The sequence below is a fragment of the Haemorhous mexicanus genome, chromosome 14, assembly GCF_027477595.1.
Source record: "Haemorhous mexicanus isolate bHaeMex1 chromosome 14, bHaeMex1.pri, whole genome shotgun sequence".
NCBI lineage: Eukaryota > Metazoa > Chordata > Aves > Passeriformes > Fringillidae > Haemorhous > Haemorhous mexicanus.
Window position 1 is genome coordinate 1,741,794 of NC_082354.1, and position 25,961 is coordinate 1,767,754.

The window sequence follows — 25,961 nt, forward strand, 5'->3', positions numbered from 1 at the left end:
AAACCACCAAGAGGAACTCCCCAAAGTGGTACAGGAGGAGTCAAGGCAGGTCTTAAAAAGAGAGGGGAGAGGTGCTCCCATATTGGGAAGGTTCCTTGTGAACCTAAGGAGGTGCAGCCATAGGGAAAACTCACCAAATAAATAATCTGAAATGGTCACTTGGAAGCAGATGGGTGGGAGGGAGCTGACAGGGTTCACTTGGGGGCTAGCCACCAGCACCAGCCCAGGGATATCAACCAGAGGAGCTGGAGCACCTGAAGCCTGGTGGAGGCCAAGGGCATGGGCTCTGCTTGGCTGGAGGAACTCAGGGGCTCTCCTGCTCTGCTCGGGCCTCACCTGCAGCCAACTTTCTCCTGATAGACCAGGCAAAGGTAGGCACAATTAGAGAAATGAAGTATTTTATTAAAACTGGTTCATCTCTATGAGCCATGGCCAAGAGTAGGGTGGCAGTGCTGTCCATCCCCACTTCTCTGGTGTGCTGTGCTCAGGCCGTAGTGGCTGCCTGGAGCTGCGGCTGTCCCTGAGATTCTGCAGGGCACTGGCACCATGAGGCTGTCCAGCCATGCAGCAGCGCCAGAAAACCCTGCAGGACAGGGAGGGTGGCTGCCGGTGAGCCAGGGCCTCAGTGCCTGTGGACGGGGCAGAGCTGTGGGCCTTGGTCTGTGTCCACTCGTCAGTGATTTGAGGAGAAGCTGAATTTTTCTCTTGTATTGGAGTCTCAGTTTCTGTCTCCTGGTCAACCATGAGGGGAGCAGCTGAATTTTTCTCCTCTTCTGCCACAGTATCTGTCTGTGTCTCCTGCTCAGCATATTGAACAGCTAAATCCACCTCTTGTGCCCAGGTCTCAGTCTGGGCTTCCTGATCCACACGGTGAGAGGCCTTTCTCTGTGGGTCAGGAACTGGTTTCCTCGTGGAGGCCTGGAAGGAGAGTTGGGGATTTGTAGAGGTCACTGGGCTTCCCCCAGCAGCAGCTGCTGGAACAGGAGTGCCAGAGCTGCTGGGCCTGCAGCGCTGTGGGCAGCGAAAGCCTCGTCCGGCCCTCTGTGCCTGGCCCTCACCGGTTGTGGCCCCACCGGGCCGCTGCAGCCCCGGCGGCTTCTCACAGGTCGGTGCTGGCCACGGGCTGCGGCTCGGCTGGCCAGGATGGCCGGCTGCAAGGAGCCACCAGGGCGAGACTTGCGCCCCTGCGGGCCTTGTTCCCGGCCCCCCTCGTCCGAGCTGAGACGGCTCTCGGTACCCGCCGAGCTCAGGGTGCTGCGGGACGATGTCAGCCGGGTTAGGGACCGGCCCTGGGAGCTGCGCGATGTGAGCCGGGTTAGGGACCGGCCCTGGGAACTGCGGGGCAGTGTCAGCCGGTGCAGCGACCGGCCCTGGCCGCCCCGAGGCTGCTGCAGCTGCGGGCGGGAGGAGGAAGAGGTGTGGGATGGAGGCAGCTTCCTGGGCAGGGTGCTGATACACCTGGTGCCATCCTCCTGTTGGCCTCTCCCTCTGTCTCTCAGCTGGTGCCTCTCCTTGGGGCTCTGGGGACTGGGGTTTTGCTCCTCCATGGCTCCTTTTCCACAGGTGTCCTGGGAAGCTGCTACTTCCTCAGCAAGGTGTTCTGCTTGAGTTGGTACCCCAGAGGGGCTCTGTAAACACCCCATGGGGAGGATGTGGCTCTGCTGTGTCACAATGGCCCCTTGGTGTCATGAGGCCCTGCAGTGTCACAATGGCCCAAGGGCACCATGAGGCCCTGCATCACCTGATGCATTGTCAGGTGTGTTGGGTTTGCATGGCCAGGTTTTGGCAGCAAGGGAGCTACTGGGGTGGCTTCTGTGAGAAACTGCCAGAACTTTCCTCATGTCCAACAGAGCCAATGCCACCGGCTCCAGGATGCACCCACCTGCTGGCCAAGGCTGAGCCCAGCAGAGATGGTGGTGACACCTCAGGGATAAAAGATTTAACTGCAGCCCATAGGAAGGACACACACTGGAGAACTTCATGGAGCACTGGCTCCTGTGGGAGGGACCCCACACTAGAGCAGGGGAAGGACTACAACCCCTCTACCTGAGCGGGGACAGAAACAGTATGTGACGAACGGACCATGGCCCTCATTCCTTGTGACAATGGGAGGGAGGATGGAGAGCCCAGAAAGGAAAGGGAGAGAGGGGAAGTGTTTTTAAGATTTGTTTTACTTCTCATCATCCTGCTCTGATTTTAATTGGTAATTGATTTTCCCAAGTTGAGTCTGTTTCGACAGTCTGGAGTACAGGCAGAGAGCCTGCAGGCGTACTTGCTCCCCAGTGGGAATTCCTGCAAGGAAAGAGGGAGTTCTGCAGGCTTCTCCAAGGCTCACACAAGGGAAAACTGACCCCAGTGGGGCAGCATGTTCCCAGGCAGTGGTGCAGGAAGGAGCAGGTGACTAGAACAATCTGACTTTATTGGTGCAAACACTGGGCTTGGGTGAGTGGAATATTCCCAAGTGCTCCCAGGAAGCTGCTCAAGGTGCAGGGGTGCACACAGCCAGCAGCCCACTCCCTCCAGGTGTTCCTGCTGTGGAGTTCAGTCTTCGTGGATATTGAAGAGCTTTGCTACTTCGTTGAGGTCCTCATGCTCCTCCCCATCTTTGATGATCTGGAGGGAGGAGAACACATTAAATCCTGCACATCCTGTAGAGAGCCAGTGCTGCAGGACTGTCACAGCCAATGCCAGGAACTCCTTGGATCCTCTCTGAAGCACCAGACTGAGACAGCCACAACACAACAGCACTTTCTACACCCAAATTCACATGGGAGTCTTAAATGTACCATCATCTGCCTACAGAAACATCAGGATAACCAGCCTCCTGTCCCTGTGGGATTTGTTTCTGGGTTTCTCTTTACAGCCAGGGAGAACAAGTGTTTTAAAAAGTGATTCAGCTCTGCAAAGGTGAGCCTGGCCCTGACTTGGAGCCAGGATACCTGGCTTGAACCTGCAACTTTTAGACAAGATGAAGAAACTATGGATTTAGGGGGAGGAGAGAGGGAGGGAGGAAGGGAGGGAGGAAGGACGGAAGTGGCGAAAGGATCTCCCATGAGGATGGCAGAAACAACATGTTTCAATTGCATCTTCAGATAAGGTATAAACAAAGACTTCCACCATGAAAGTTTGTCTTGGGACAGATCACCTGAGGGCAGTGTGGGATCACTCCCACGGTTCACACCACCAAAATTCTTCAAAGGTGTTAAAAGCTGACCCGGCTCTGGCTTAGCTGAGCTGAGAGGTCTGGGCCAGGCCACAGGGGAGGGGACACACCAATCCCCTGCTCAGGGCTGCTCCAGCCCTGCCATGGTGGCTATTTCTGGGATGGTGACATTTGAGACTTTTTCAGATGCTTGGACATGGGACAAAGCAGCACAAAAATGGGACACTTCACTCCTGTGCTATCACTGTGACTCCTGCCTGTACTATAGACCTGGAATTTCAGCCATGCCAAGGCAAGGCTTGGAGCACACACCTGATTCGAGTAATTTGTGCAAAAAATTTGCAAACATCCAAAAAAACACAGGGACAGTTCCCCTAATTCACCCAGAACAGTGTTCCCATTGGATGTTGCCCAGCCCTGCACCAGACAGAGCATCTGTCCTTATTTATCCTCACTTCAAATTGACAGATTGATTTTTCCACAAGAAAAGCCCCGCTCTAACAAACTCCCCTGTCCGTCATCCTCACCCTGCACTGACCTTCCGAGCAATGGGCATCCTGTTGAAGATGTTCCACAACACAATTCCCACCACGACTTTATCCCTGAGGTAGAAAATGACACCTTTGCCATAATCTTCTCCTTGCTTTGGGACTTGAGGCATTGGTGAAGAGCTTTGAGAGATGTGAACTTCTGAGGCTTCCACTTCTGTTTCACTCTCAGATCGAATTCCAGTCCCTAAGGCAGAAACAAGAGGAGGAGTCACACACCCAGTGCAGGACATGTGATGATGGGAGCAGACTCAAGAGCATGTTCTGCAGGAGCCTGAGGTGTTTCCCTTTGAGTTGTGTTCCCCAAAAGTTAAGTTTCATTAACACAAGGATGAAACAATCCCAACATGGAGCGTAACACCAACAATCCCCAATTTCCACCCCCAAATGCAAAGGAGAGCAGAGTCTGCTTCCTCCAGGCAGCAGATACAAAATAAACATGCTTGGATCCAGAGTCTCTGTTGTCCCAAACTGATCATTTTATTGCCAAGAAGGAGATCAAACTTCCCTGAGAAAGTCTGCATGGCAGTAGACATGTTCTGTGATACCTTCTTGGAGGAATGTTTTAATCACATTTTAATATAAAAGCCAGCCTTTAAAGCTTGGTGAAGAAATGAATCAGCAGATTGCGGTTTCCTCTTGCTCTCAGAGGTCAGGGTGACTCTGTGGTCCCCACACCAGCATGTGCAGGAGCTCCCCAGTCCCTACCTGACTGTTCTGTCGCGCTTTTTGGCGTGTCCTTCGCTGTCGCCTTTGCAAACACTCCTACTGTGGGCAAACTGCTGTCCACGAGGCCGATGGCTTCGTACCCCACGTTGGGGCCCAGATCACTCCTAGGAATGAAGTGGGAATGAAGTAATTTGTAGCAGAGACAAATCCAAGGCAGTTCCATCCATCCGTGCTCCACTCCTTACTTCAGCATGGTGTAGGCAAAGCTGGACACTGACACACTGACTGAGACGTGGAGTCTCCTCTGCACACACAGGTGGAACAAGGAGTCAAGACATTACAAGCCCATGGCCATGAGAAAAATGAGCCCACTGGCCAAAACTTTGAAATCCTTCAGGCCTGCTCCCTGGGAGGCAGCTGGAGGCTTCCCAGCTTCTGGCAATGCTGTTATCCACACCAGGCTCGGCAGCGTGGACAGTCATCCAGTGAATATTTTTGAGAGCATTTAGAAAAGACTAAAGAGAACAAACCTTGCCCTAACACCTTCTTGAACTGGGCACCTGGCTCTGAACTGGTGTGCTGATAGTAGATAAAGCAGCTGTGGTTTGGGACCAGTAAGCAGCAGGTGTCTGAAGTGTTTCCCACTGAGGAAACAGGTGCATCACAAACCATGAATCTATATACAACATGACCTCCCTGGCCAAAATCCTCCAGCAAAGACTGGGGTGACTGCAAGGAACACCAGTAACATGGCAGCTGTGATCAGCTGGAGCTCAGGAGGGATCATGAAATGATTTGGGTTGGAAGGGACCTCAAAACCCATTTAATTCCACTCTTCTGATATGGGCAGGGACACCTTCCACTATTCCATATTGCTCCAAGCCCTGTCCAGCCTGGCCTTGGACACTTTTGGGGATCCAGTGGCAGCCACAGCTTCCCTGGGCACCCTGTGCCAGGGCCTCATCACCCTCAGAGGGAAGGATTTCTTCTGTATATCAAACCTAAATTTCCCCTCTGTCAGTTCAGAGGCTCTCCCCCTTGTCCTGGGGGAGGGACTCTAGTCCCTCTCCAGCTTCCTTGCAGCCCCTTCAGACACTGGAAGACGCTGTGAGGTCTCCACACAACCTTCTCTCCAAGAGGATCAGGATTCTGAGCATGCTGACAAAATGCAAGAGGAATTCCTGTCATTTCCCAGCTTTTCAGCACGGGGGAAGGAAGTGTCACTCTTTAAGGGCTGGCATAGTGTGACACCTGCCAACAAACACAGGGCTGCAACTCACAGCCCTCCTTCACCTGCATCTGGTCATGGCTGAGAGCATCCCAGGGGAAAGCACCCCTGGGAAATGGCTGTCTCTGTCTTTAGCTGCACTTGATGACCTCTGAGGTCTTTCCCAACCTCAAGGATTCTGTGGCTCTGTGTTTCTTGTTTAAAAGTGACGTGAGAAATGCTCTGGGCCCTAAATCCAGGCAGGACAGACCAAGAGTTCAGGTAAGTGACAGCAAGTCATAAATAACTGTTTCTATGGGGATTTCCCTGAAAAAACTAAAACTCTTTTACACATACTTGAAATCTGAACTATCAGCCTTTTTGGATTTTAATTTTTTTGCGAGCTTTTTTTTGTTTCTTTTTTCTGTTTTCATTCATTTTGTTTTAAAAAGAACTTCATGAAAATATAGCCAAATTGCCCATTTTCCTGATACCTCTCTCTGGAAAACAGCTTTTCAGGTACACCTGGATGCAGCAATGCTTTGCCACTAAAACATCCGTTCAGCAAAGTGCAACATTCAGACCCACAGATTGGGCTGGGGAACTTCAGATAATCATAACAGAAAAGCCGCTGCTAAATTCAATCTGTAAATCAGTCTGCTCTGAGGAAAGGGCTGCTCTGTATTACTCCTTGCTCTGCAGCATGGGAGTCGTTCAGGGAGAAACTGGGATCTGCAGGAAGGGAAAGCACTTGAGGGAGATGAGGGCAGAGCAGCAAATGCTCAAACATCTCCCCTGTCCTGAGCTTTAGGAAAATGAAGCTGTACCAGGTGTTTGCTGAGGTGGTTTCACTCCCCTTGGGAAACAGACACTTCTCAAGGTGTATCTTGTCCAAGCTCCTGCAATGTGGCCACACAAGGAACCCCCGAAGAGGAAAGGACTGTTACCAGAACATGGACTGGTGCCAGTAGGGCTTTGCAGCTCCTGTCATGTTTTCTCCAGCCAGTCTCCCGCTCACCACGGCGTGATCATGGTGCTCCACACGCCTGCGGCCCAGTTTGATGTCATAAAAGCAGGCAGCATCCCCTGCCTTGGAGAGAACCATCCCGTGAGCACCGCGACAGGAAAAGCTTCCACCAGTGCCCAAACAAAAAACATTGGGAAGAGAACAAGTGGAACAAGGAACTGAGTTTTTCTGACAAACCCCAAACACCACCACTACCTCAATCCACTCCCTAGACTACACAACTCCCAGTTTCTCAGCATTTTTCCCTGATCTTTGGAAAAATAATGCAGCATGAGGTACGTTTTCCAGAGGAATCAAAGTATCAACGCCTACCAAGGGACTCTTATGCAAGCAAGTGATCCAGGCTATCTTTAGGTTACCCCAACTCCTCTTACACAGCATAAATATTCCAAACTTGCTGTGGTTACCACGGCAACGAGGTGGCTGCAGTGCCTGACCAGGCTCTGGGCCTGCGCTACAACTGCTCTCCTTACTCGCTCCTGTTCACCCCCTTCGCCTCCTCCTGTCACTCTGTGTGTCCCACTACAGCAGCAGCAGCACTGGGAAGCTGTGCCCACACTCACCACCCAGATGTTGTGGGAGGCTGTGCCCACACTCACCACCCAAATGTTGTTGGACGCTGTGCCCACACTCACCACCCAAATGTTGGAGCGTGCCTGCAGCTCTGCGTTCACCCGGAACCCCCCAAAGTCCGAGTCCACCTCCAGCCCCGCTGACTTGGCCAGTTCCACATTGGGCTCCAGCCCCACTGCGGCCACAATGTGATCTGTCTCCACCTGTTTGGGAACGCATAATTAGGATGTTAATTCCCTGTGTGCTCCTCCAAAAGTGACCCTCTCCCTGCTTTCCCATTTACCTTCCGGCCGTCCTTCAGTTTAATCACCAGCCGGTTGCCAGAGACAGAGACGGATTTGACCACAGCATTAGGCAGGACATTGACCCCCTCTGGAAATGAGCACAGGACACCTCACTGCCTGCTCAGAGCTGGGCAGATCCCACCTGCAGCAGGTGGCTGATGCAGACAGATGCGAGGTGAGGAACCAAGACAGAGCCCACTCAAGCTTTGCTGCATGTGCTAGTGCAGCTCTGGGGGAAGCACGAGGAAAAACCCAGATAAAAAGTCTGAAAGCTGCTTAAAAGACAATCCAAAGTACATCTCATGTGATGACAAGGCCATATGCAAAAGAATTCCCTAAAACAGGTGTTCAGGAACTAAGGACACTCGATTACCTATTGCTGTGCCACAGCCAGAGCCAGAGGTCCAACAACAGAGCTTCCAAAAAAGAAAGTAACTCAGACCTGTGGGTTATCAGACCCTGCAATCCACACCCCAATGACATTCCTCCTCCCTCTCTCCCTCTCCACTTCCCAATGCGCAAGACTATTTTGCACTTAATGCAGGAAATGGAAAAAGGTGTCTTGGATCTCACTGACTTTATTAACTAAACACTACAGCACCTGGCCTGACACAATTGTGGGCATAGACACAGAGATCCTTCCAGGGAAACAGGCACAGGGAAGGACAGCCTCACTGACATCAGCAAGCCTGCTTGCTCAGCCTCCCCAGAGGAACTGCTAAGAAGCCCAGAATTCATGGCAGCTTTGTGCTGCCCAAGCTGCCTGAACTGCAACTTCCCCTGTGCTGCACCGGGGCCACTTTGCAGGGCCCAGCCCTCCCAGGGCTCCAGAGACAGAAAGGAGCTGAATGTCCCCAGGAGCAGCTGCCTGGCAGCCACCAGCCCAAACCCGCTCAGCAGCTTCACCTCTTCTGACTTTCTCCGTGGTCCAGTTGCTCAAGTATTCCGGCAGAACTTTGCCCATGTTGCCATTCTCTGGAAACAGCTGAATCACCTCCAGGCCTTGGGTTCGTGCTGGAAGGGAAGCACGGAGCAGCAAGATGAAGAGCAGCAGCAGATGTTGGAACACACACACTTTACACAAGGAGCTTGACAGAAGTTTCCAAATCTGAGAGTTCTGACTCCCAAGGAGTCACAAAGTGACTGACTACTGTTTCACATATACCTGCAAAGTCTAGATAACAGAGTTTTAGGGAAACACTTGGTATTTTGGCAAAAACTTTTAAAATTACCATAAAGGTCCTACACACACACACACTGACAGAATTCAGCTGCTCACAACCTCTTTGAAATCACAGAATTATGGACTGCTTTGGGTTGGAAGGGACCTTAAAGATCATCCAGTTCCAACCCCAAAATCATAGTCTGAAGGTGGCATTGAGCACAGAGAACAAATGTTACTTTTCAGAGGGTGGAATGACTTTGCAGCTCACACTGGCCCACAGAGTTCCCACCTCTGTAATCAGAGGCTGCTAATGAGGGCGATACTGGGAAAACCTTGGCCACACAGGCAACAAAACACTCGTGTGTTGTTTCCTTTAAGCAAACACAGAGTCTGTGCAAAAACTGAGCAGCTGGGGACTGAAAAGAAGTTTCTAATGTGAGGCTGCTGCCACTCAGTGCCTGTCACAGCTGGGGACATGCTCACCTCTCCTTCCCAGAGCGCAGGCCAGCTCACTGCCGAGGAAACCACCACCAATAATTGTGATGGACTTGACTTCCCTGGAAATCTTCTCCAGCCTTCGGAAATCTTCAATCTGAAAGAACATTTACCCCCATTTCCAATGCTCTCTAACAGGAATGGCAACATTGGTCATATTCAATGGCTTTTGTTCACTTTGGAAGGCGCAGAAAAGTCACACAGGAGGGAAAATTTAAAAAAACTACCTAAACCCCATAATCCCACATACTGTTACAGCTCTCAGGCTGAGGCAAGCAGGTGAGCAGTTGAGTAGACTCTACCCTGTTTTCCTGCTTGGGAAAAAGAATAAGCAGGCAATGGATTCCTGGGCATAATCTGAGGGAAGCATCTGAGCCAAGGCAGGACTGTCCCGACCCAAAGCAGAAGAGTTTAAAAACTGAAAAAAGTGATAAATGGCTCTGATTTATTCAGCCTCACTAGGGCTGGCAGCACCTGGAGGTTACCTTTCGGAACAGGGTCAGCCTTTTCTGCACATCCTTTCCTGCTCTTTCGATGGCAGGCAGGTTCCTTGGGGATCCCCCTGTGCACAACAAGGAGAGGAGACTAGTGACACCACAGCCATGGCACTGGATATCCAGACAGTGCAAAGCTGTCTTGGATCTCAGTTGTGCTTCCCAAACTGTTCCACTATGGGAATATCCTAGTATGCCTCTTGCTGCCTGAATGTCCTAGAAAATCTGATGCTGCAAGGCAGGTGAAAAACTCAGCATGACTGTTTGCACAACTGTCCTTCATGTGACTGCTCCACATCATGTTTGACACTGCAGAGAGTTCTTCTCAAATAGAACCAAAGAATTATGGAACGGTTTGGGTTGGAAGGAACCTTAAAGCTGATCCCGTACCACCCCTGCCATGGGCAGGGACACCTTCCACTATCCCAGGTTGCTCCAAGCTCCATCCAGCCTGGCCTTGGACATTCCCAGGGAGCCTGGGGCAGCCACATTTTTTATGGGCAACCTGTGCCCAGGAAGAATTCCTTCCCAGTATCCCACCTAACCCTGCCCTCTGGCATCCCCCAATGTCCTGTCATTCCAGACCCTTGTCCAAATCCCCTCTCCAGCTCTCTTGGAGCCCCTTTAGGCACTGGAAGACTCAATGATCTCCCAAAAGCCTTCTCTTTTCCAGGCTGGACTCCCCCAGCTCTCCCAGCTTGACTCCACAGCGGAGGTACTCTAGATAATTTATCTCTAGCTAAATGTCAACTGAAATAAAAAGCCTGGCACAAGATGAGGAACAAGAGAAAAAACACAGCACTTACCAGTGGCAATGAGACATTTGTCGTAGGATATCTGGGTCCCATCACTAAGCTTCACTGTGTTCCCTCTAACATCCATGTGCACAACCTGTAAGATGAACCCAGCTGAGCTCGAGCTCTTCACTTCATGGACTACTGAGCAGAGTTACAAACTTGGAATTAACATTTTCCCACCTTTAGGTTTAGGGTGGGGGCAGGAGTGGGGAAGTGAGAGGACTGGAAGTGGGAATTGAGATGACTTCTTTGGGAGTCACTGTAACTCAGGTTGATCGTCCCAAGATCTGAATGTGAAATGGGCTCAGACACAGCACATCTCAACAGGAAGAGGAATCACTGACATTTATAGCAACATACAAATAACCAAGGATATAAATATTTTAGAAGATTCACCATAAATTTCTCCACCTTCCTGCTGCTTCAGTACAGTGCTCCTGCTCAACTTATCACCCACTACCTTGATCTCTGTGCTCTCCTCACCTCACCTTCCAGCCCACACAGCCCAGTTCCCACTTGTAACACCCTATCTCTAAGGTCCACATATTTTTGTCCCATGCCCAGACTCCAAATGTATCCTTCTCTCTTCCTCATCATCTTCCCTCAGCTCACTGCTATTCCTCTTGGCTTCTCCCACTTTCAAACTTCACTTCAGATTAGCATAATCTCTGCTCCATCACATTTTTCCCAAACTTATCCAAATTCCCATTCCCAGACAACTCCTCCAACTCCAGTGATTCAGTACCAGTTTAGAGTGCAGGTTCTGTTCAGGAAAAGCTGTAGGAACAACAGCCAGTGCTGTACCCACCTTCTTGCCAGGCAGAACTGCCACCCCACCATTTTCCACAGAAGGCAGGTCCTCGACAGGCACGTAGAAAGATGGTGGCTGGAAATAGATACTGAGAAAACTCCATTATCAAACATGTTCCCCTTTCTCTGGGATACCAGAAATCCAGCTGTTCAGCAACTCCGACAAGACAAAGACAGCTCTGTGCATCCCTAACAAGCCCCACAATTATTTATATATTTTTCAGAATTAGGGTCTTCACACTGTTGAAGTTCTAGGGTCTGGATCATGGAATCATAGAATTGGTAAGGTTGGAAAAGATCATAAAGTCCAACCACCAAGTAAGGCTTAATCACAGAAGTCACAAAAATCAAGTGTGATCCCATGTCCCTGAACCTGTGGAGCTTCACCTTTATTAACTTATTTCCTAGGACTCCGGCCCACAGAGGGACATATTTAAGGGGAATCCCAGCAAAGTTCAAGAGGTATTAAGTACTGAGCGAGCTCTGGTGGGAAGCAAAATTCCTCAACCCCTGCTAGCACCAACACACCCTTCCCTGTCCTCACTGCTCCACTGGCTGGTGGTTCTCTCCCAAGAACAGTTTGGTCATTGTCACCTTGTCACTAACCACTTCCTGTGCCCTGTCACCTGCAGTGCCATGTACCTCCTCTCCTTGCCGTTCCACTGCTTGAACCGCAACGTCTCTGTCACACTGGGATCATCGGAAAACCACAGTTCTTTGGAAAGGGGTGGACGCATGTAGGGCAGGGCAGGATCTTCAGACACAATCAGCACCTTTAATTGGCCAGGAAACACATCAGCTGGAGCGAGAGCAGGCAAACGGGAGTGCACACAGAGCAGGACAGGATGGAGCAGGACAGCTCTTACCCGCGCGCCGGGGTCGCGGGCCCGGATGGATCTGGCAGCAGCAAAAGCAGCAGTTCCTCCCCCAATGAGCAGGAAAGGGACATGGGATGGGACCTTGGGATGAGTGCCCGGAGCTGCAGGTGACAGATGGGACAACTTACTGCAAATACCAGCACATGGCCCACCCCCAGGGCACAGAGTATGTCACCAGAGGCCTTCCACATCCAGACTTCCTTTGGAAATTGCCCTCCTTCTGCCACAGTACCCTTCTCAAGAAACCTGCTGCTCCTTCCCCCAAAGCTGCTCCCTGCAGGAATCAGTCAGATTTCAGCAAACTGTTTTTTCTAAGCGAGCCTGAAAGTCTGCATTGGCCAACCAGTGAGCAGTTTATAAGAAATGGAAGTTCCCTAAAAGGCCAAGGCACGTTTTTTGGTAATTTTGTTCAAGGAGACAACTTTTGAGTTGCCTGCAGAAGGCACCTCCTCCCACAGGCAAGTCCTGTTGCTGAGAAACATGTGGTTAATCCGTGGGCAGGGACAAAACAGGCAGTTAAGTACTGGCACCAGAACTCACCTGCTGTGCCCTGAGGAGCAGCACCTGCACCTGAAAGGGAAGAAAGACATGGCTTAAGTCATCGAAGCACAGGCTGTAGTTTGAGAGCTGCAGTTCAGGGCTCACTCCAGGATGAACAGGCTCTCCACCAGCCAGGGAAGGAGGCCCTATTGAATCAGTGTCCTTGCCAGACTGTGCAAACATAAAAGCCAGAAGAAGGGCTCACTTTTTTCTCTTTTTACCACAGAAAGAGTAAATGACAGAAATCAGCCCCAGGAGACATCCTACTTCATCCTCAGGATGGTCTGTAAAACAGCCTCTTGTGGGTCACAAAGCCATCATAGAACAACAGAATCCCAGAATGGGCTGGGCTGGAAGAGACATTAAAGCTCATCCAGTTCCACCTCTCTGCCATGGGCAGGAACACCTTCCACTAGACCAGGCTGCTTCCAAGCTGTGTCCAACGTGGCCTTGAATGGGAATTTGAAACAATGGCACACACTGAGAGGTGCAATCCTACAAAGGCATGTCTGAGAGGCTCTGTTCTGTTTGTTTTGGAGGCCTCAAGCTCATGAAGAACAGAGCCAACCCCTGACCTGGCAGGCTGGTACCCACCTGAGGCAGAAGACTCATGGTCTTGGGATTGCCCAGATATCCTGGCGAGCCGGCTGGCATATCGCTCTTTGCTCTCCTGTATTGCTTTGTACGCCTGCAGACACATAGGAGACATTTCCCTAGCACACCTTACAACACCAAGGCACCTGACAGGCTTTTGTCCACCCCACATGCTGGAAAAGCCAGTGACAACATGTGGGGCAAAATACACTTCCCTGGACAAGGTGCCCATTGAGAACGTGCTCAGAAAATGACCTGCTCCACAAGGTGTGGTGAGCTTTGGGTGTCTGGCTGCTTCCCAGAAGCAATGAACCTTTCTGCAGGTGTTTGGCTGCACACCTGTTCTGAGGGGAACCAGCTCCAGTGAAGGAAATGCAGCCAAACCAGCCAAAGACAACATGCAAGCTGGGCCATGACACAACACAAGACTGCAGAAAGGGAAGACAAATCCAAAGAAAAAGCATCTCCCACCTTCCAAAGCCCAGAGCAGCTGGACAGAACCAACAACCTGACTGTCTTTCTCTAGGCATGGTGGTGGCAGGACAGCCCTGACATTAGCAGGGCCTTGAGCCATGGGAGTGGGGCTGTTCCAGGCACTGGCCCCTGGATGTGGAATCTCTTCCAGCTGAATGCTGACCTGTTTATTTGACTGTGAAAGTCAGGATACAGCATAAGCAGATCCTGCATGTACAGACAAGGAGGGAACATCTCTTATATCACATTAACTTACAAGAAAAACTGGGTTCTCCTGAACAGGAGCTGAAGACACTGAGTGCTGGGAGCAGGTCAGAGTCCAGTATTTTTCCCCAAGGGTAAAAAAATTAAAGGGAAGCAAACCTTTCTTTGGGACAAAACCCAGCCTTGCACATCTCTATCATGTGCACGACATCTAATTTCATTTGCCAATCCTCACAAGTTGGTGCTTTATAGCAAATAGTTTTAAACAAGAATGGAGGAATTTAATGCCAGGCACAAAAAAGAGCACAGGACAAAAGTCTGTCCAGGGAACTGGAGAAATGCCAGAAATATTAGAAAACAAGAACTTGTCAGTGTTTAGAAGAATTAAGATAAAGACACTTTAAAGCCTTTTGCTCAAAGACAGAAAAGCCAAGGTTAACAAACCACCTCTGCTTTTACAAGCAGAATCAGGAAGGTTTGAAGCGAGTCCAAAGGGCAGCATACAGCAAATTAAATCTGATCCTTTAGGAAAAAACACTATTATGCACAGGCAGAACATCAGATCAGCCCTTAAAGATAAATATTTCCAATGGGACAATGTCAAGTTCTTTCTAGTTAGAAGCAGAACTATACTTTGCCAGGACATGGGGTGACATTTCAGTGCTCTTCCGTGAGGAAATCACCAAGTTGGACAGGTTTTCTTTACTTCCCTTTAGCACTCTTATATTCAGCTATTATTTCCTTTTCTGCATGCCAACATTACTGATATCACGAGAAGTGCACTAATTAACAATTTGTGCCCTTACACAGTCACAAACAAAGATGGCCAGTTTGAGTTAAGATTTACTTAATGTGGAAAGGTTAATTCTGAAGCAGGTTTCTCCATTAAGAACTGCACCATCTGAGAACATTCAATTTGTAACCTTAAATTATTTGGAAATGTCCCTTGAAAAGGAAGTACCTGAGGCCAGGGAGTACAAAGAGGGCTGGAAGTGAAGGGCTACAGGGTGAGAGGTACAGACAGGTGCCCACCCTCCACCCTCCCACCCCACCCCACAAACACCTTTAGTGAAGCATCTTACATAAACTCCTGTCCCAGTGACTGTTCCTCCCACTATTAAGTATAACAAGAGGTTGCTGCCAGCTTTGCCAGGAACACCTGAAGACGTCAGGGATCTAGAAGGGCATCTTAGCTGATGGCATTGCAAAACTGCAGGGGAAGACAGGCAATGGAAGAGAAGAGGGAAGGAGCTGAGTATTAGGAAGGATTCTTGATTAAACAGGTCTTGGGAAAAGCAGAGTGTGCTTTGTAATTTCAGCTACCTCGTCTGCCAAAAAAAAAACCCAATGGGCAGCAGGGCACAGGAAAGAATTATATTTAAAAGAAATAGGAAAATATTTTTCTTCCATGCACTGTTTTGTATTTTTTTTCCTCTTTCCCAGGAGCGTCCTTTGGAGAAAATTAGGATTTGGAACTTTTAGTGAATATGATCCTCCTAGAGAAAGAACTTGGAAACAAAGATTTGTGTGATGTAAACTTGGAATCTATCCACTCCCAGGCAATGCTGAAACTCTTCAGCTCTCTGGGAATGTCATTTACTCTTTCAGTGAGGCTGCAAACCTTTATCCTTTTTAAGTAGAACATAAATACTCCCCAGTTAGGGGTTGATTTGGTATACTTACACAAGTTAAACAAATGTTCTGAACTGAGATTTGGCCAGGAATTGTTTGTCCCATACAAGACAACAGACAGAGCTGTGGCTGGTCATAACAAAAAAACCCCAAGAGTGCCTTTAATGTAAAAAAACTTAAAAGGTAACTGAAATTACAGCTAAAACCCAAGTAATCATAAGAAGTTACTTTCCATTTAGCTCCCCCTTGAAGTTTTCTGAAGGAGGAAACAGAGATAAAGCTACAGAAATCAAAAGCTGAGTTAAGAGAGCTGGAATACAGCAAATGCTCAACAGGAAAGATGGACTGCAGCTTCTTCCCAGGAACCACCTTTCTACTTACATAGGCACCTGCTCCTAAGGTGGACAAGCCCATAATAAGGACAAAAACCGAATTACTGCCCTTTTGCCCAGGCACGCCTGTGCTAGCCACTTGTCTGCTCAGCTGCAGGTCTGGGGGCACATTCCAGCGCTGCAACAACGTGCCTAAGGAACACAATTTATTGGAGAAACAACACAAAAACACCATCAATACAAAGGTAAGTCTGGAAATTTAGAGACTAAGTAAGTTCTGAACCCAAACAAATTCCTTGTTTGGAAAACCCAGCCCCACATCTGAGCGACTGCGGGGCATTATCCTGAGCCACAACAGTGTGCTCCGGGCAGCTGTGGAGACCAAATTATCTGTAAGATCAAGGGGTAACTGAACTGATAGCAGGAGCATCTGTAGGCAGCTGCCTGCAGCTGGAGCCTCCAGCCTCTCTGGGCTGGCCGATCACAGAGATGTGTCTTGGTGGTTCCAACACCTTCTCTAGGCCTCTTTCTCCAGCAAAAGCTGGAGCCAGGCCAGGGTGGGCAGCAGGGATGGTGACACCGGCACCTAACTCCCTCTGCTCACACAGCTCATTCCACCGGGATAAATCACCAGCAAGGAACGGGGTTTTGCTGGCAAAAAGGGCGTCCCCGGTGGAAATGAGCAGATCCAGGTGCAGGCACCTCCCGCCGCGCAAACCGGACGAGGAGCACCCGTGTCGGAGCCGCTGCACCGCGTTTTATTTCTCCATCACCAAACCACAGCCTGCTGCCGGCCCAGTTCATGCCTGAATGGAGCGATGGCGGGGACGGCCCCGAGCGCTGCTCCAAGCACGGCCGATACTCCCGTGAGAGGTCGGGCTCTCTCAATCCCCGCCTCCACCTGCTCCCGCCCGGCGAGAGCAACACACGCCTCACCCCTGCCTGAAGGCACTTATTTGTGACAAAAACCGCAGCAAAGCCAGCAGCGCCCGAAAAGAGACCCCAAGGTCCCAACCAGCTCCGGGTCACTCACGCTGTCCCAAATACGTTCCCGAAGCATCCGCATCTCCGCATCTCCGCCACCCGCGCCCCCTCCCGCAGCGCCCCGGGCACGGCCGTGCCCGCACCGATCCCGCGGGATGACCGCCCGGCCCGGTGCCCTCCGCAAACCACGCTCTCGGCCGCGATCGGCCCCGGGCCTGTGCCGGCCCCGGGCCGCGTGCCGCAGCGGCGAGAATCGCGCCCGGTGCCCCCCGGCCCCGGTCCCGCACTGACCCGCGTGGGCGCGTCCCCGCTGCGGGGGGCGCATGGCGCGCGCCAGGCCCGCGCGCCAGCGGAACATGTCGCCAGTCGCCGGTCCCTCGGTCGCGGCCCCGCCGGCCCGGCCCGGCCCCGCCGCGCACGCGCCTCCTGCCGCTTCCGGGCGGCCGCTCCGCGCCGCCGCATCGATGGTGCCGCTGCCGACATGTGGCGGCCGCCCCGCCGCCTCCCGCGCCCGCTCCGCCGCGCCGCCGGTACCGGGCCCGGCCGCCGCCTGCTGCTCTCCACCCCCATCTTCTACGCGAACGGGCCACCGCACATCGGGCACCTGTACTCGGCGCTGCTGGCCGACGCGCTGCTCCGCCACCGCCGCCTGCGCGCCGCCGGCCCGGCCCGGCTCTGCACGGGTCAGCGAGACCCCCAGTCCGAGCCCCCTCCCCCGGGGATGACCCCTTCTGCCGGGGCTGACCCCCCTCCCCGTGTCCCCAGGCCCCTGTGTTCCCGCGGGGCTGCGGGCTCCGGCCTCACCCCACGGCCCCGCGGCCTCTCTCCGTTTCAGGGACCGACGAGCACGGGCTGAAGATCCAGCAGGCCGCGGCCGCGGCGGGGACGTCCCCCGCGGAGCTTTGCGAGCGGGTCTCGGGGCTCTTCCGCCAGGCCCTGACCCAGGCCGGCGTCGCCTTCACCGACTTCACGCGCACCAGCGAGCCCCGGCACCAGCGAGCCGTGAGGCACTTCTGGGGTGCCCTCCGCGATGGAGGGGTGCTCTACAAGGGCTCCTACGAGGGCTGGTACTGCACACCCGAGGAGAGCTTCCTGCCCGAAAGCCAGCTGGCCGAGGGCACGGACGCCCAGGGCCGCCCCTGCAAAGTGTCCTTGGAGACCGGCCACGAGGTAACGGGCTGCAGGAGCACTGTGCGTTGACCTGTCGCTCTGCTCCGGCCAGATTTGGGGTGTTTAATGCTTCCCGTAGCCTTTTATTAATTCGTGTTGGCTGAGACTCACCTGTACTTCAGTGCAGTGTCAGAGAGCTGCCAGACCCCACCTGGCAGGTGCAGCTATGTGCAACAGGAAGGATTCAGCCCCTTCTGAGTCCACAGGCTGTTGGCCTGGGAATGGTGTTCTACAGGAGTGATGACAGAAGCTGAACAGGAGGATAAGGGTGTATTTCACTGAGGGGTTCCAACTTTCAAACCTGTTTTGTGAGTCAGTTCAGTTTGGCCTCTGGACACTTACCCATCTCTTAAATGGGTTTTGGCCCTGCCTAAAGCACTGTAACATCACCTGCCTGTGGTCAGCCAGAATGGGTGTGCCCAGGAGTCTGGTACCGTCCCAAGTGTTTCTCTGCCACTGTTTTCTCAGAAGGTGTGGAGTTACGTGATTTAATCCAGCAATTACAGATAATCCTGCTCAGAGCTCAACACAGGTTATGCTCCTGTGCTATTTGTATGAGGCTTGGATGTGGGAGCGTTGGTCCACACAGAAAAGGCTATATTGGCAAATAGTAACTCTTGAGAAAGCACCTAATATATAATTGGGGAAAAGATAAGTTTCCAGGCAAAATAATCATTCTTTAGACTTAAAACAGTCAGCAGACTTCAAAGTCAAGAATATCTTGTGAACAGTTCCTGACCTTGCCTGTGTGTTGAACTGTCCAAGGAAACAGGAGTGTTCATGGAGCAGAGAAGCTCTTGCAGTGTGGTGAGCAAGGATGGGAGGGTTTATTTCCAGCCTGAAAGAGGCAGTTGGGCAGTTTGTTCCTTGGGAATTTTGTGAAGGAAAAGGAGGAGTTTGCACGTGCCATAAACCCCAGAATTCTGGTGAGTGAGTGGGTTCTTGCATCCTGTGGAGCCTGGGGCTGAGGACGTACAGCTTGTCTTTGATGATGCTCTTCAGGTCTTCTTGCACACTGCAAGTTTGCTGACCCAGACAGGGATCCCTGAGTGCCTTACACAGCTCACTTGTACCACATCCACCCACCACGTTTTCACTGGTTTAGCTAAATGTGTCATTTAATGGATTTAACTGTGGGGGAGAAGTGCTGTAAGCAAACAAAGTTAGTGACTTAGATGCATTAAAGCGTAGGTTGAGGAAAAAGAGGAGTTTGGCCCCAGGAGAACAAAGGCAGGCACCAGGAGTGGCAGTAGGGCAGGAATTAACAGTGTCATTTTGTCTTTTCATGATTTTCCACTATTATTGCAAAACTATGTTGTTAAGAAGGTGTATTCTCATCTCCCTAACTCCTTTCTGATGTCACACGAGCCTGGCAGGTGGAAAGGTGTTCCTTCCCAGGGTTATAAGTGTTTTTAGAAGCAGGATGCTGAACCATCCCAGGTACCTGAGTCCTCAGGTGCCTGAGTCCTCAGGTTCCTGGGGATCCCAAGGAGGCAGTATCTTGGGTAAGAAGGTTGCTACTAGTCACAGAAAGGTGCTGACAGCTTCCCATGGCATGGGAGGACACCCAGACACAGGCAGAATGGTGTGTGCAAAGTGTCAGCCTGTTCTTGGGGCCATAATCCTTTCCTCTCCTGCTGTCCCAGGTGCACTGGACCAAGGAGGAGAATTACATGTTCAGGCTCTCAGCATTTCGGGATCCCTTGCAGAACTGGCTCCGGGACAACCCACGTGCCATTTTTCCTGACCCTTTCTACCAGTGCGTGCTCCACTGGCTGGACGAGGACTTGCCAGACTTGTCGGTGTCCCGTGAACGAAACCGGCTGCAGTGGGGCATCCCCGTGCCCAGTGACCCCACACAGACCATCTACGTCTGGGTCGATGCCCTGGTGAACTACCTGAGCGTGGTGGGGTACCCTGAGAGCCACGGCGCGTGGTGGCCTGCCGTGCACCACGTCGTGGGCAAGGACATCCTCAAGTTCCATGCGCTGTACTGGCCGGCGCTGCTGCTGGCGGCAGGGCTGGAGCCCCCCGAGCGCATCCTGGTGCACTCCCACTGGACTGTGCGGGGCCAGAAGATGTCCAAGAGCCTGGGCAACGTGGTGGACCCCAGCGTGTGCATGGGGCAGTACGGCGTGGACGGGTTCCGGTACTTCCTGCTGCGGCAGGGCGTCCCAGAGAGGGATTGTGACTACTATGATGAGAAGGTGGTGAAGTTGGTGAATTCAGAGCTGGCAGATGCGCTTGGGGGACTGCTGAATCGCTCAACAGCCCCCAGCATTAACCCCAGCAACACCTACCCATGCTTCTCAGAGCCCTGTTTCCCAAAGGTTCTGGATTCTAGAGAGGCAAGAGGCACAGGCAGGGCATGTGCTGAGGACTACAAGCTCGTGGCAGCAGTGGCCTCGCTGCCTGTACAGGTGGACAGTTATTTCGAAGGCTTCCAGATCTACAAGGCTTTGGAATGCATTGCCCAGTGTGTGAGGCAGACCAACGGCTTCTTCCAGAGGCACAGGCCTTGGAAACTTGACCGAAGGGATGCTGCGGAGCAGCTCTGGCTGGACACCATCCTGCACATCACTCTGGAGTGCCTGCGTGTGTACGGGACGCTCCTGCAGCCCGTGGTCCCACACACGGCAGACAAGCTGCTGTCCCGGCTGGCTGTCAGGCCTGGAGAGAGGTGTCTCTCTGCTCTGACATTCCTGGCACGCTATGATGGAAAGCCATGTCCCTTTGAGGGGAGGCAGCTCGGACCTGACACTGGCATCTTGTTCCACAGGCTGGGCAAGTTGGAAACTATGAAGAGAAAGCAAGAAGCTCAAGTCCCTGACAAACAGCTTCTGTGAATAAAAAGTTCCAGGAATTCCTGGAAAACATTATTAAAAGCATTTTCTTCCCATTCCTGGTGGTGGTGTGGAGGGGTGGGAAGCTGGCCTGAAGCAGGGAGGATCAAGCAAGCCCTGAGGAGAGACAGGCTTGGTCCTGGGCCTCCTTGGTGTTGCGTCCTTGCACAGGGAGATGGAGGAAGGGTCACTCTGCAGTGTCCTCATCTCACTTTTGGTCCACAGGTTTTTGGCTAGGTCATAAGTTGCTGGGGGTTGTCAGAAATGGTTCTGGGGGGCCCTGGTGCCCATTGGGTCTCTCAACTGAGCTCTCTTTGTGGGACAAAACTAGTCTGAGCCTCAATGGGGACAATCCTGTGTGGCTGCTCTTTATTCCTAGGACAGGACAGTGCCATGGTTAGACAGTGTGTCTCATTCAGCAGTGCAGGACCTGCAGACGTGACCAGAATGGGAAAGGGGGGCATGTGTTTCATCAGACTCAGCTTTCTGAGGTTTATTCAGCTGCTGCAAGGCTTAGTGCACCCTGTTTCATGTCCATGCTGCTGGAAGCAGATGAGCACTGACACTGTGGGGTGGTGGTGACCACTGGGGGTCTCTGGTAAATACTTCCCAGCCTTTGGCTCCTGCAAGTCCTATCAGTGGAGGAGTCATCTTCCAGAGGCCCATTTTGGGGGACTTCGGGTTCTTTTGGGATCACCTGGGCTGTGTGAGCTGGAGCAATGCAGTCCCTGGGGCTCTGCCTCATGTTCCCATCAGTCCCCATGCCACCGTTGCTGTGCCACTGCCTGATGCTGTCCCAGTCCAGCTGACCTGAGTCCCTTCATCCCCTCCTGCCATGGCTCTCCTCTCCTCCTGCAGATTGTCACCTGCTCCCCTCACTTCTGCAATCCTTGTGTGTGTGCTTCCTGCTGCAGCCCCCGTGCCCTCCTGCCATGGGTGCTGGCTCCCCGCTGCCCTGTTTCTTGAGGCAGGAGGGACACATCCCCTTCCTGGTCTCTGTGATGCTGGCATGCGGGGGCTGTGGCTGCCCAGCTGGACATGAAGAGGGTCATTCTGGCACCGGCGGTTGTGATCCCGCTGCCACCTCTTGGCACTGGGACCGTGCGGGTCTTGGTGTCCCCCGCTGTCTGGTCCCGCCCCGCTGTGCCCGTCGGTCTCTTGTTCCCTTCGGGAGGGGCCAGGCCCGCAGCCCTGCCGGTCCCTGCCGCTCCTCTGGGAACGCTCGTGCCGGCCCGGGCTGAAGGCACTCGGTGCCCGGTCTGTGGCTTGGCGCAGGGCTGGCCCGGGGCCGGAGCTCTAACCCGGGCTAGTGCCGGTGCCAGAGCCGGGAGCGTAAGGCGGAGCCAAGCGGTGCCGCTGCCGCTACGCGGGGCGGGGACGGGCCGTGCAGTAGCCGGTGCGTGGGGCCGAACCGTGTGGTGCCGGTCCCGGTACGTGGGACTGTACCGGTGCCGGTCCGCTGGGCGGGACCGCGCGGTGCCGTAGCCCGTGTGTTGGGCGGCGCTGTGCCGGTGCCGCTACGCGGGGCTGCGCCGGTGCCGATGCGTGGGGTGGAGCCGTGTTGTGCCGGTACCGGTCCGCGGGGCGGGGACGAGCTGTGCCGGAGCCGGGGTGTGGGGCGGAGACGAGCGGTGCCGTTGCCGCTATCCGGAGCTGTGCCGTAGCCGGTCCGCGGGGCGACACGCCCCTATGAGCCGGTGAGGCGGCAGCGGTGCGGGAGGGATGGCGGCGGGCGGCGGCGGAGGGCGGCCGCCGGGCCCCGACCCCGCGCTGGAGCCCTACGTGCAGACCCGCATCTTCAAAATCATCGTGATCGGAGACTCCAACGTGGGCAAGACGTGCCTGACCTTCCGCTTCTGCGGGGGCACCTTCCCCGGCAAGACCGAGGCTACCATCGGCGTGGACTTCCGCGAGAAGACGGTGGAGATCGAGGGGGAGCGCATCAAGGTGGGTCCCGCACCGGCTCCGGGCTGGCTGACACCAGCCCCGGAGGGACCCGCTAAGCCCGCGATGGGTCCCACACCGGCCCTGGTGGGCCTCGTTCTGCCCTCTATGGGTTCCACACCGGTACCAGCGGGCCCCACTCTGTCCCCGGTGGGCCCTGCACCTTCCCCGATCTGGCCGGCAGCAGCCCCAGCAGCGATGGCAGCCGGTCCCCATCCCTGCCTCTTGCCAAACCCCTCCTGGGGGCTTTTCCTTTCAGCCCAGTTGGAGGAAGGGAACAGGGCCAGGGAAGAATTCTCATCCCTGTGTTGCAGAGATGGACCTGGACCAGTCCCTGCTGCCTTGTCACTATTTCTAGGGTTGGCTTGAGCATGCAGAGATCAGAAGTGATGGCTCGGGGTGAGACACCGCCACCCTTGCAATGGGCGCAGCTGGATCCTCGAAGCATTGGGGTGGCTCCAGCTCCAGATACTGGACCAGCAAAGGGGTAGAGCTGCGGTGGGATGGGGGACAGGACTCTGTGCTGCAGCCAGGGGGTCTGGAGGGGCAGAGGGTGGTGGGCTGGCAGCAGCCACATTGGAAGGCTGAGAGCTCACACGGGCCAGCAGCAGCGGGCTCGGCTGCTGTGGCAGCAGCGGTGCAGGACCCTGCTCCCAGCTGCACCTGGAGCTGCGATTGCAGCAGGATGAATTTTCTTATGAAAGCTGGTGTGACACCTGTAAAAAATTATCAGCGCAGACCTGAAGAGCTCTGGCTGGTGTGTCAGAGCAAATCTGGCACTGGTAGGAACCACCCAGGAGCAGAGTTTGTGGTGAAGCTTGGCCTGCACAGCTCTGGGGATCAGCACCCACAGACCCTGAGGCTGGTGCTGGAAGAACAAACATCGCTGCTGTACTGACAGATGGCTGATCAAAAGTTGAACTCACAATGAAACCCGACCTTGTGTTGTGGGTGAGAGCTTTAGCTGTGCTTCTAAGCTGTCCATGAATGTTTTTCCCTCTCATCTTTAGAGGTGCTCATCCTCCCTACCCTCCCCGGCTCTGTCCAGACCCAGGGAGCAGTGCCAGTGTGAGCTGTGGTGCAGGCTGGCATGGAGCCTGTTTGCTGCCACTGTCTGGGAAATGTCAGGTTTTCTACCTTTGGGTATTATTTGAGCTCCAGTGGGCAGGAGTGGGAGGTAGTGCAGCAAACCAGCCTTTTCCTGGGATATGTATCCTAAAAAGGAGGTGAGAAGTGGGACAAGGACCCTCCTTCTCTTGCTCTGCCTGGGAGAGACTGGCCCTGAAAGGACTGAACAGCAGCTCTGCTTTGCCAGCGTTTTTCAATTGGAAAGACTCCGAGGCAGGTACTGTCTCCATGGGTACAGGGCAATTTGGATTAGCTTGGAAATTGCCACTTCCAGGCTACAAAACATTACCAGGAGAACCCAGACTGACCCCTGGGGCACACTGCTGGTTATCAGTGTTCAACCAGACTTGCTGTCACTGACCAGCACCATCAGAGGCCCAGACATTCAGCCAGTTCCCAATCTACGTCATTGTCTGCTCATCCAGCCCAGAGGCCTCCTCACATCTCTGTCACTTGGGCTAGGAAGTTGTCATGATGGTGTCCTGGAATGTTCTGGATTGCCTGTGCCCTGCTGTGCTGTCCTTCCGTGAGATGCAGTGGCTGAAGTTCTCTGTGAGAACCAGGGGATGCAAACACAAGGCTGCTGCTCACTGTCCACAGAGCACCTCATCTGCTTGCTCTTCCTGGCCAGGTGGTCTATAGCAGAAACCTCCTACAATGTCATCTGTGATGTTTTGTTTTTTAATCCTCCCCCACAAGTTCTGTTGGGTCCTCACCCACCCCACAGAGCTCCTGACCCTTCCACCGTGCTCCTACACAAAGGGTGACTCTCCCTCCTCATTTTCTCTTTTCCTCTGTGAAATTGTCAGTGGTCTCATTCATGGCGTAGGATTTGGTGCACAAATAGACATGGATCTGTTGGAATGAGTCCAGAGGAGGCTGCAAAGATGCTCTGAGGGCTTTAGCATCTCTGAAGTCAGGCTGGAAGAGCAGGGGTTGTTCAGCCTGGAGAAGAGAAGCCTTGGGGGAGTCCTTAGACCCCCTTCCAGTGTCCGAAAGGGCTCCAAGAGAGCCAGAGAGGGACTTGGGACAAGGAATAGAGGGACAGAACAATGGCCTTAAACTGAAGGAGGGCAGGTTTAGATTGGATATTGGGAATAAATTCTTGGCTGTGAAGATGGGGAGGCCCTGGCACAGGTTGCCCAGAGTAGCTGTGGCTGCCCCTGGATCCCTGGAAGTGTCCAAGGCCAGGCTGGACAGGGCTGGGAGCAACCTGGGATAGTGAAAGGTGGCCCTGCCCATGGCAGGGGGTTAGACTGTATGATCTTTAAGTTGCCTTCCAGTCCAAAACAAGCTGGGACTCTCTGAAACCTGGACAGCAGGAAGACCTCCTGCAACCCCTTCCCCATGGCCTTGCCAGGGCCATGCTACACACTCCAGTAGCATCTTTTCTTGTCTGCTTCACTTCCAGGTGCAAGTGTGGGACACAGCTGGCCAGGAGAGGTTTCGGAAGAGCATGGTGGAGCACTACTACCGCAACGTGCACGCTGTGGTCTTCGTGTATGATGTGACCAAGATGAGCTCCTTCACCAACCTCAAAACATGGATCGAGGAGTGCAACGGGCACGCAGTGCCCCCGCTCGTTCCCAGAGTGCTCGTGGGGAACAAGTGTGACTTGAAAGACCTGATCCAGGTGCCATCCAGCCTGGCCCTCAAGTTCGCCGACGCTCATAACATGCTTTTGTTTGAGACCTCGGCCAAGGACCCACAGGAAAGCCAGAACGTGGACGCGATTTTCATGTGCCTGGTGTGCCGGCTGAAGGCGCAACGCTCGCTGCCCTGCCGGGACACGGAGGGCTGGCCGGCGCAGCCCCAGCCGCACTCCCGACGGCTGGACGAGGCCAGCGGGAAGAGCTCTTGCCCGTGCTGAGCGGGACCCGCCCGGAACCCAATAAAGGCTCTGAGCCCCCTGCGCTCCGACTCTTGCTTTGCGCCTCAGCCCGGTCGGCCGCAATCGTCTATGATCGGCTCGGCTCGGCCGGTTCGGCGTTCATTGTTCGGCCACA

At 53.5% G+C, this 25,961-nt stretch overlaps 4 protein-coding genes across 4 annotated transcripts; 2 read left to right on the plus strand and 2 right to left on the minus strand.

The window, feature by feature from the left end:
- Positions 1-381: 381 nt before the first annotated feature.
- LOC132333626 (uncharacterized) lies at positions 382-2,004 on the minus strand. The gene is made up of 2 exons (XM_059858904.1): positions 1,059-2,004; positions 382-918 (listed from the first exon to the last, which is right to left on the minus strand). Exons 1-2 carry the CDS (start codon positions 1,641-1,643, stop codon positions 403-405), a joined length of 1,101 nt encoding a protein of 366 aa, XP_059714887.1. The 5' UTR covers positions 1,644-2,004; the 3' UTR covers positions 382-402.
- Positions 2,005-2,398: 394 nt separating this feature from the next.
- Positions 2,399-17,288, minus strand: AIFM1 (apoptosis inducing factor mitochondria associated 1). Its single transcript, XM_059858902.1, has 17 exons — positions 17,162-17,288; positions 15,936-16,078; positions 13,245-13,338; positions 12,651-12,680; positions 12,099-12,211; positions 11,875-12,005; positions 11,231-11,321; positions 10,432-10,516; positions 9,617-9,693; positions 9,120-9,228; positions 8,378-8,485; positions 7,471-7,559; positions 7,250-7,390; positions 6,535-6,677; positions 4,420-4,544; positions 3,702-3,898; positions 2,399-2,613 (listed from the first exon to the last, which is right to left on the minus strand). The coding sequence occupies exons 1-17, from the start codon at positions 17,226-17,228 to the stop codon at positions 2,542-2,544; spliced, it is 1,815 nt and encodes a 604-aa protein (XP_059714885.1). The 5' UTR covers positions 17,229-17,288; the 3' UTR covers positions 2,399-2,541.
- Positions 17,289-17,317: 29 nt separating this feature from the next.
- MARS2 (methionyl-tRNA synthetase 2, mitochondrial) lies at positions 17,318-20,925 on the plus strand. Its single transcript, XM_059858903.1, has 3 exons — positions 17,318-17,553; positions 17,706-18,040; positions 19,687-20,925. The coding sequence occupies exons 1-3, from the start codon at positions 17,352-17,354 to the stop codon at positions 20,884-20,886; spliced, it is 1,737 nt and encodes a 578-aa protein (XP_059714886.1). The 5' UTR covers positions 17,318-17,351; the 3' UTR covers positions 20,887-20,925.
- A 1,315-nt stretch (positions 20,926-22,240) lies between these two features.
- RAB33A (RAB33A, member RAS oncogene family) lies at positions 22,241-25,867 on the plus strand. The gene is made up of 2 exons (XM_059859154.1): positions 22,241-22,830; positions 25,367-25,867. The coding sequence occupies exons 1-2, from the start codon at positions 22,606-22,608 to the stop codon at positions 25,823-25,825; spliced, it is 684 nt and encodes a 227-aa protein (XP_059715137.1). The 5' UTR covers positions 22,241-22,605; the 3' UTR covers positions 25,826-25,867.
- Positions 25,868-25,961: the final 94 nt, after the last annotated feature.

What these genes read in the sequence shown, in the direction of transcription:
- RAB33A (XM_059859154.1), top strand. Translation starts at nt 22,606, where the DNA reads ATGGCGGCGGGCGGCGGCGGAGGGCGGCCGCCGGGCCCCGACCCCGCG. An exon ending in TCGAGGGGGAGCGCATCAAG is followed by an intron (nt 22,831 to 25,366) that starts GTGGGTCCCGCA and finishes CTTCACTTCCAG; the next exon opens with GTGCAAGTGTGGGACACAGC.
- LOC132333626 (XM_059858904.1), bottom strand. Translation starts at nt 1,643, where the DNA reads ATGGGGTGTTTACAGAGCCCCTCTGGGGTACCAACTCAAGCAGAACAC. An exon ending in GCCCGGTGGGGCCACAACCG is followed by an intron (nt 919 to 1,058) that starts GTGAGGGCCAGG and finishes CTCTCCTTCCAG; the next exon opens with GCCTCCACGAGGAAACCAGT.
- MARS2 (XM_059858903.1), top strand. Translation starts at nt 17,352, where the DNA reads ATGTGGCGGCCGCCCCGCCGCCTCCCGCGCCCGCTCCGCCGCGCCGCC. An exon ending in CCCGGCCCGGCTCTGCACGG is followed by an intron (nt 17,554 to 17,705) that starts GTCAGCGAGACC and finishes TCTCCGTTTCAG; the next exon opens with GGACCGACGAGCACGGGCTG. An exon ending in CCTTGGAGACCGGCCACGAG is followed by an intron (nt 18,041 to 19,686) that starts GTAACGGGCTGC and finishes CTGCTGTCCCAG; the next exon opens with GTGCACTGGACCAAGGAGGA.
- AIFM1 (XM_059858902.1), bottom strand. Translation starts at nt 17,228, where the DNA reads ATGTTCCGCTGGCGCGCGGGCCTGGCGCGCGCCATGCGCCCCCCGCAG. An exon ending in GCGGGGACGCGCCCACGCGG is followed by an intron (nt 16,079 to 17,161) that starts GTCAGTGCGGGA and finishes TGTGTTCCTTAG; the next exon opens with GCACGTTGTTGCAGCGCTGG. An exon ending in CCTTAGGAGCAGGTGCCTAT is followed by an intron (nt 13,339 to 15,935) that starts GTAAGTAGAAAG and finishes ATGTGTCTGCAG; the next exon opens with GCGTACAAAGCAATACAGGA.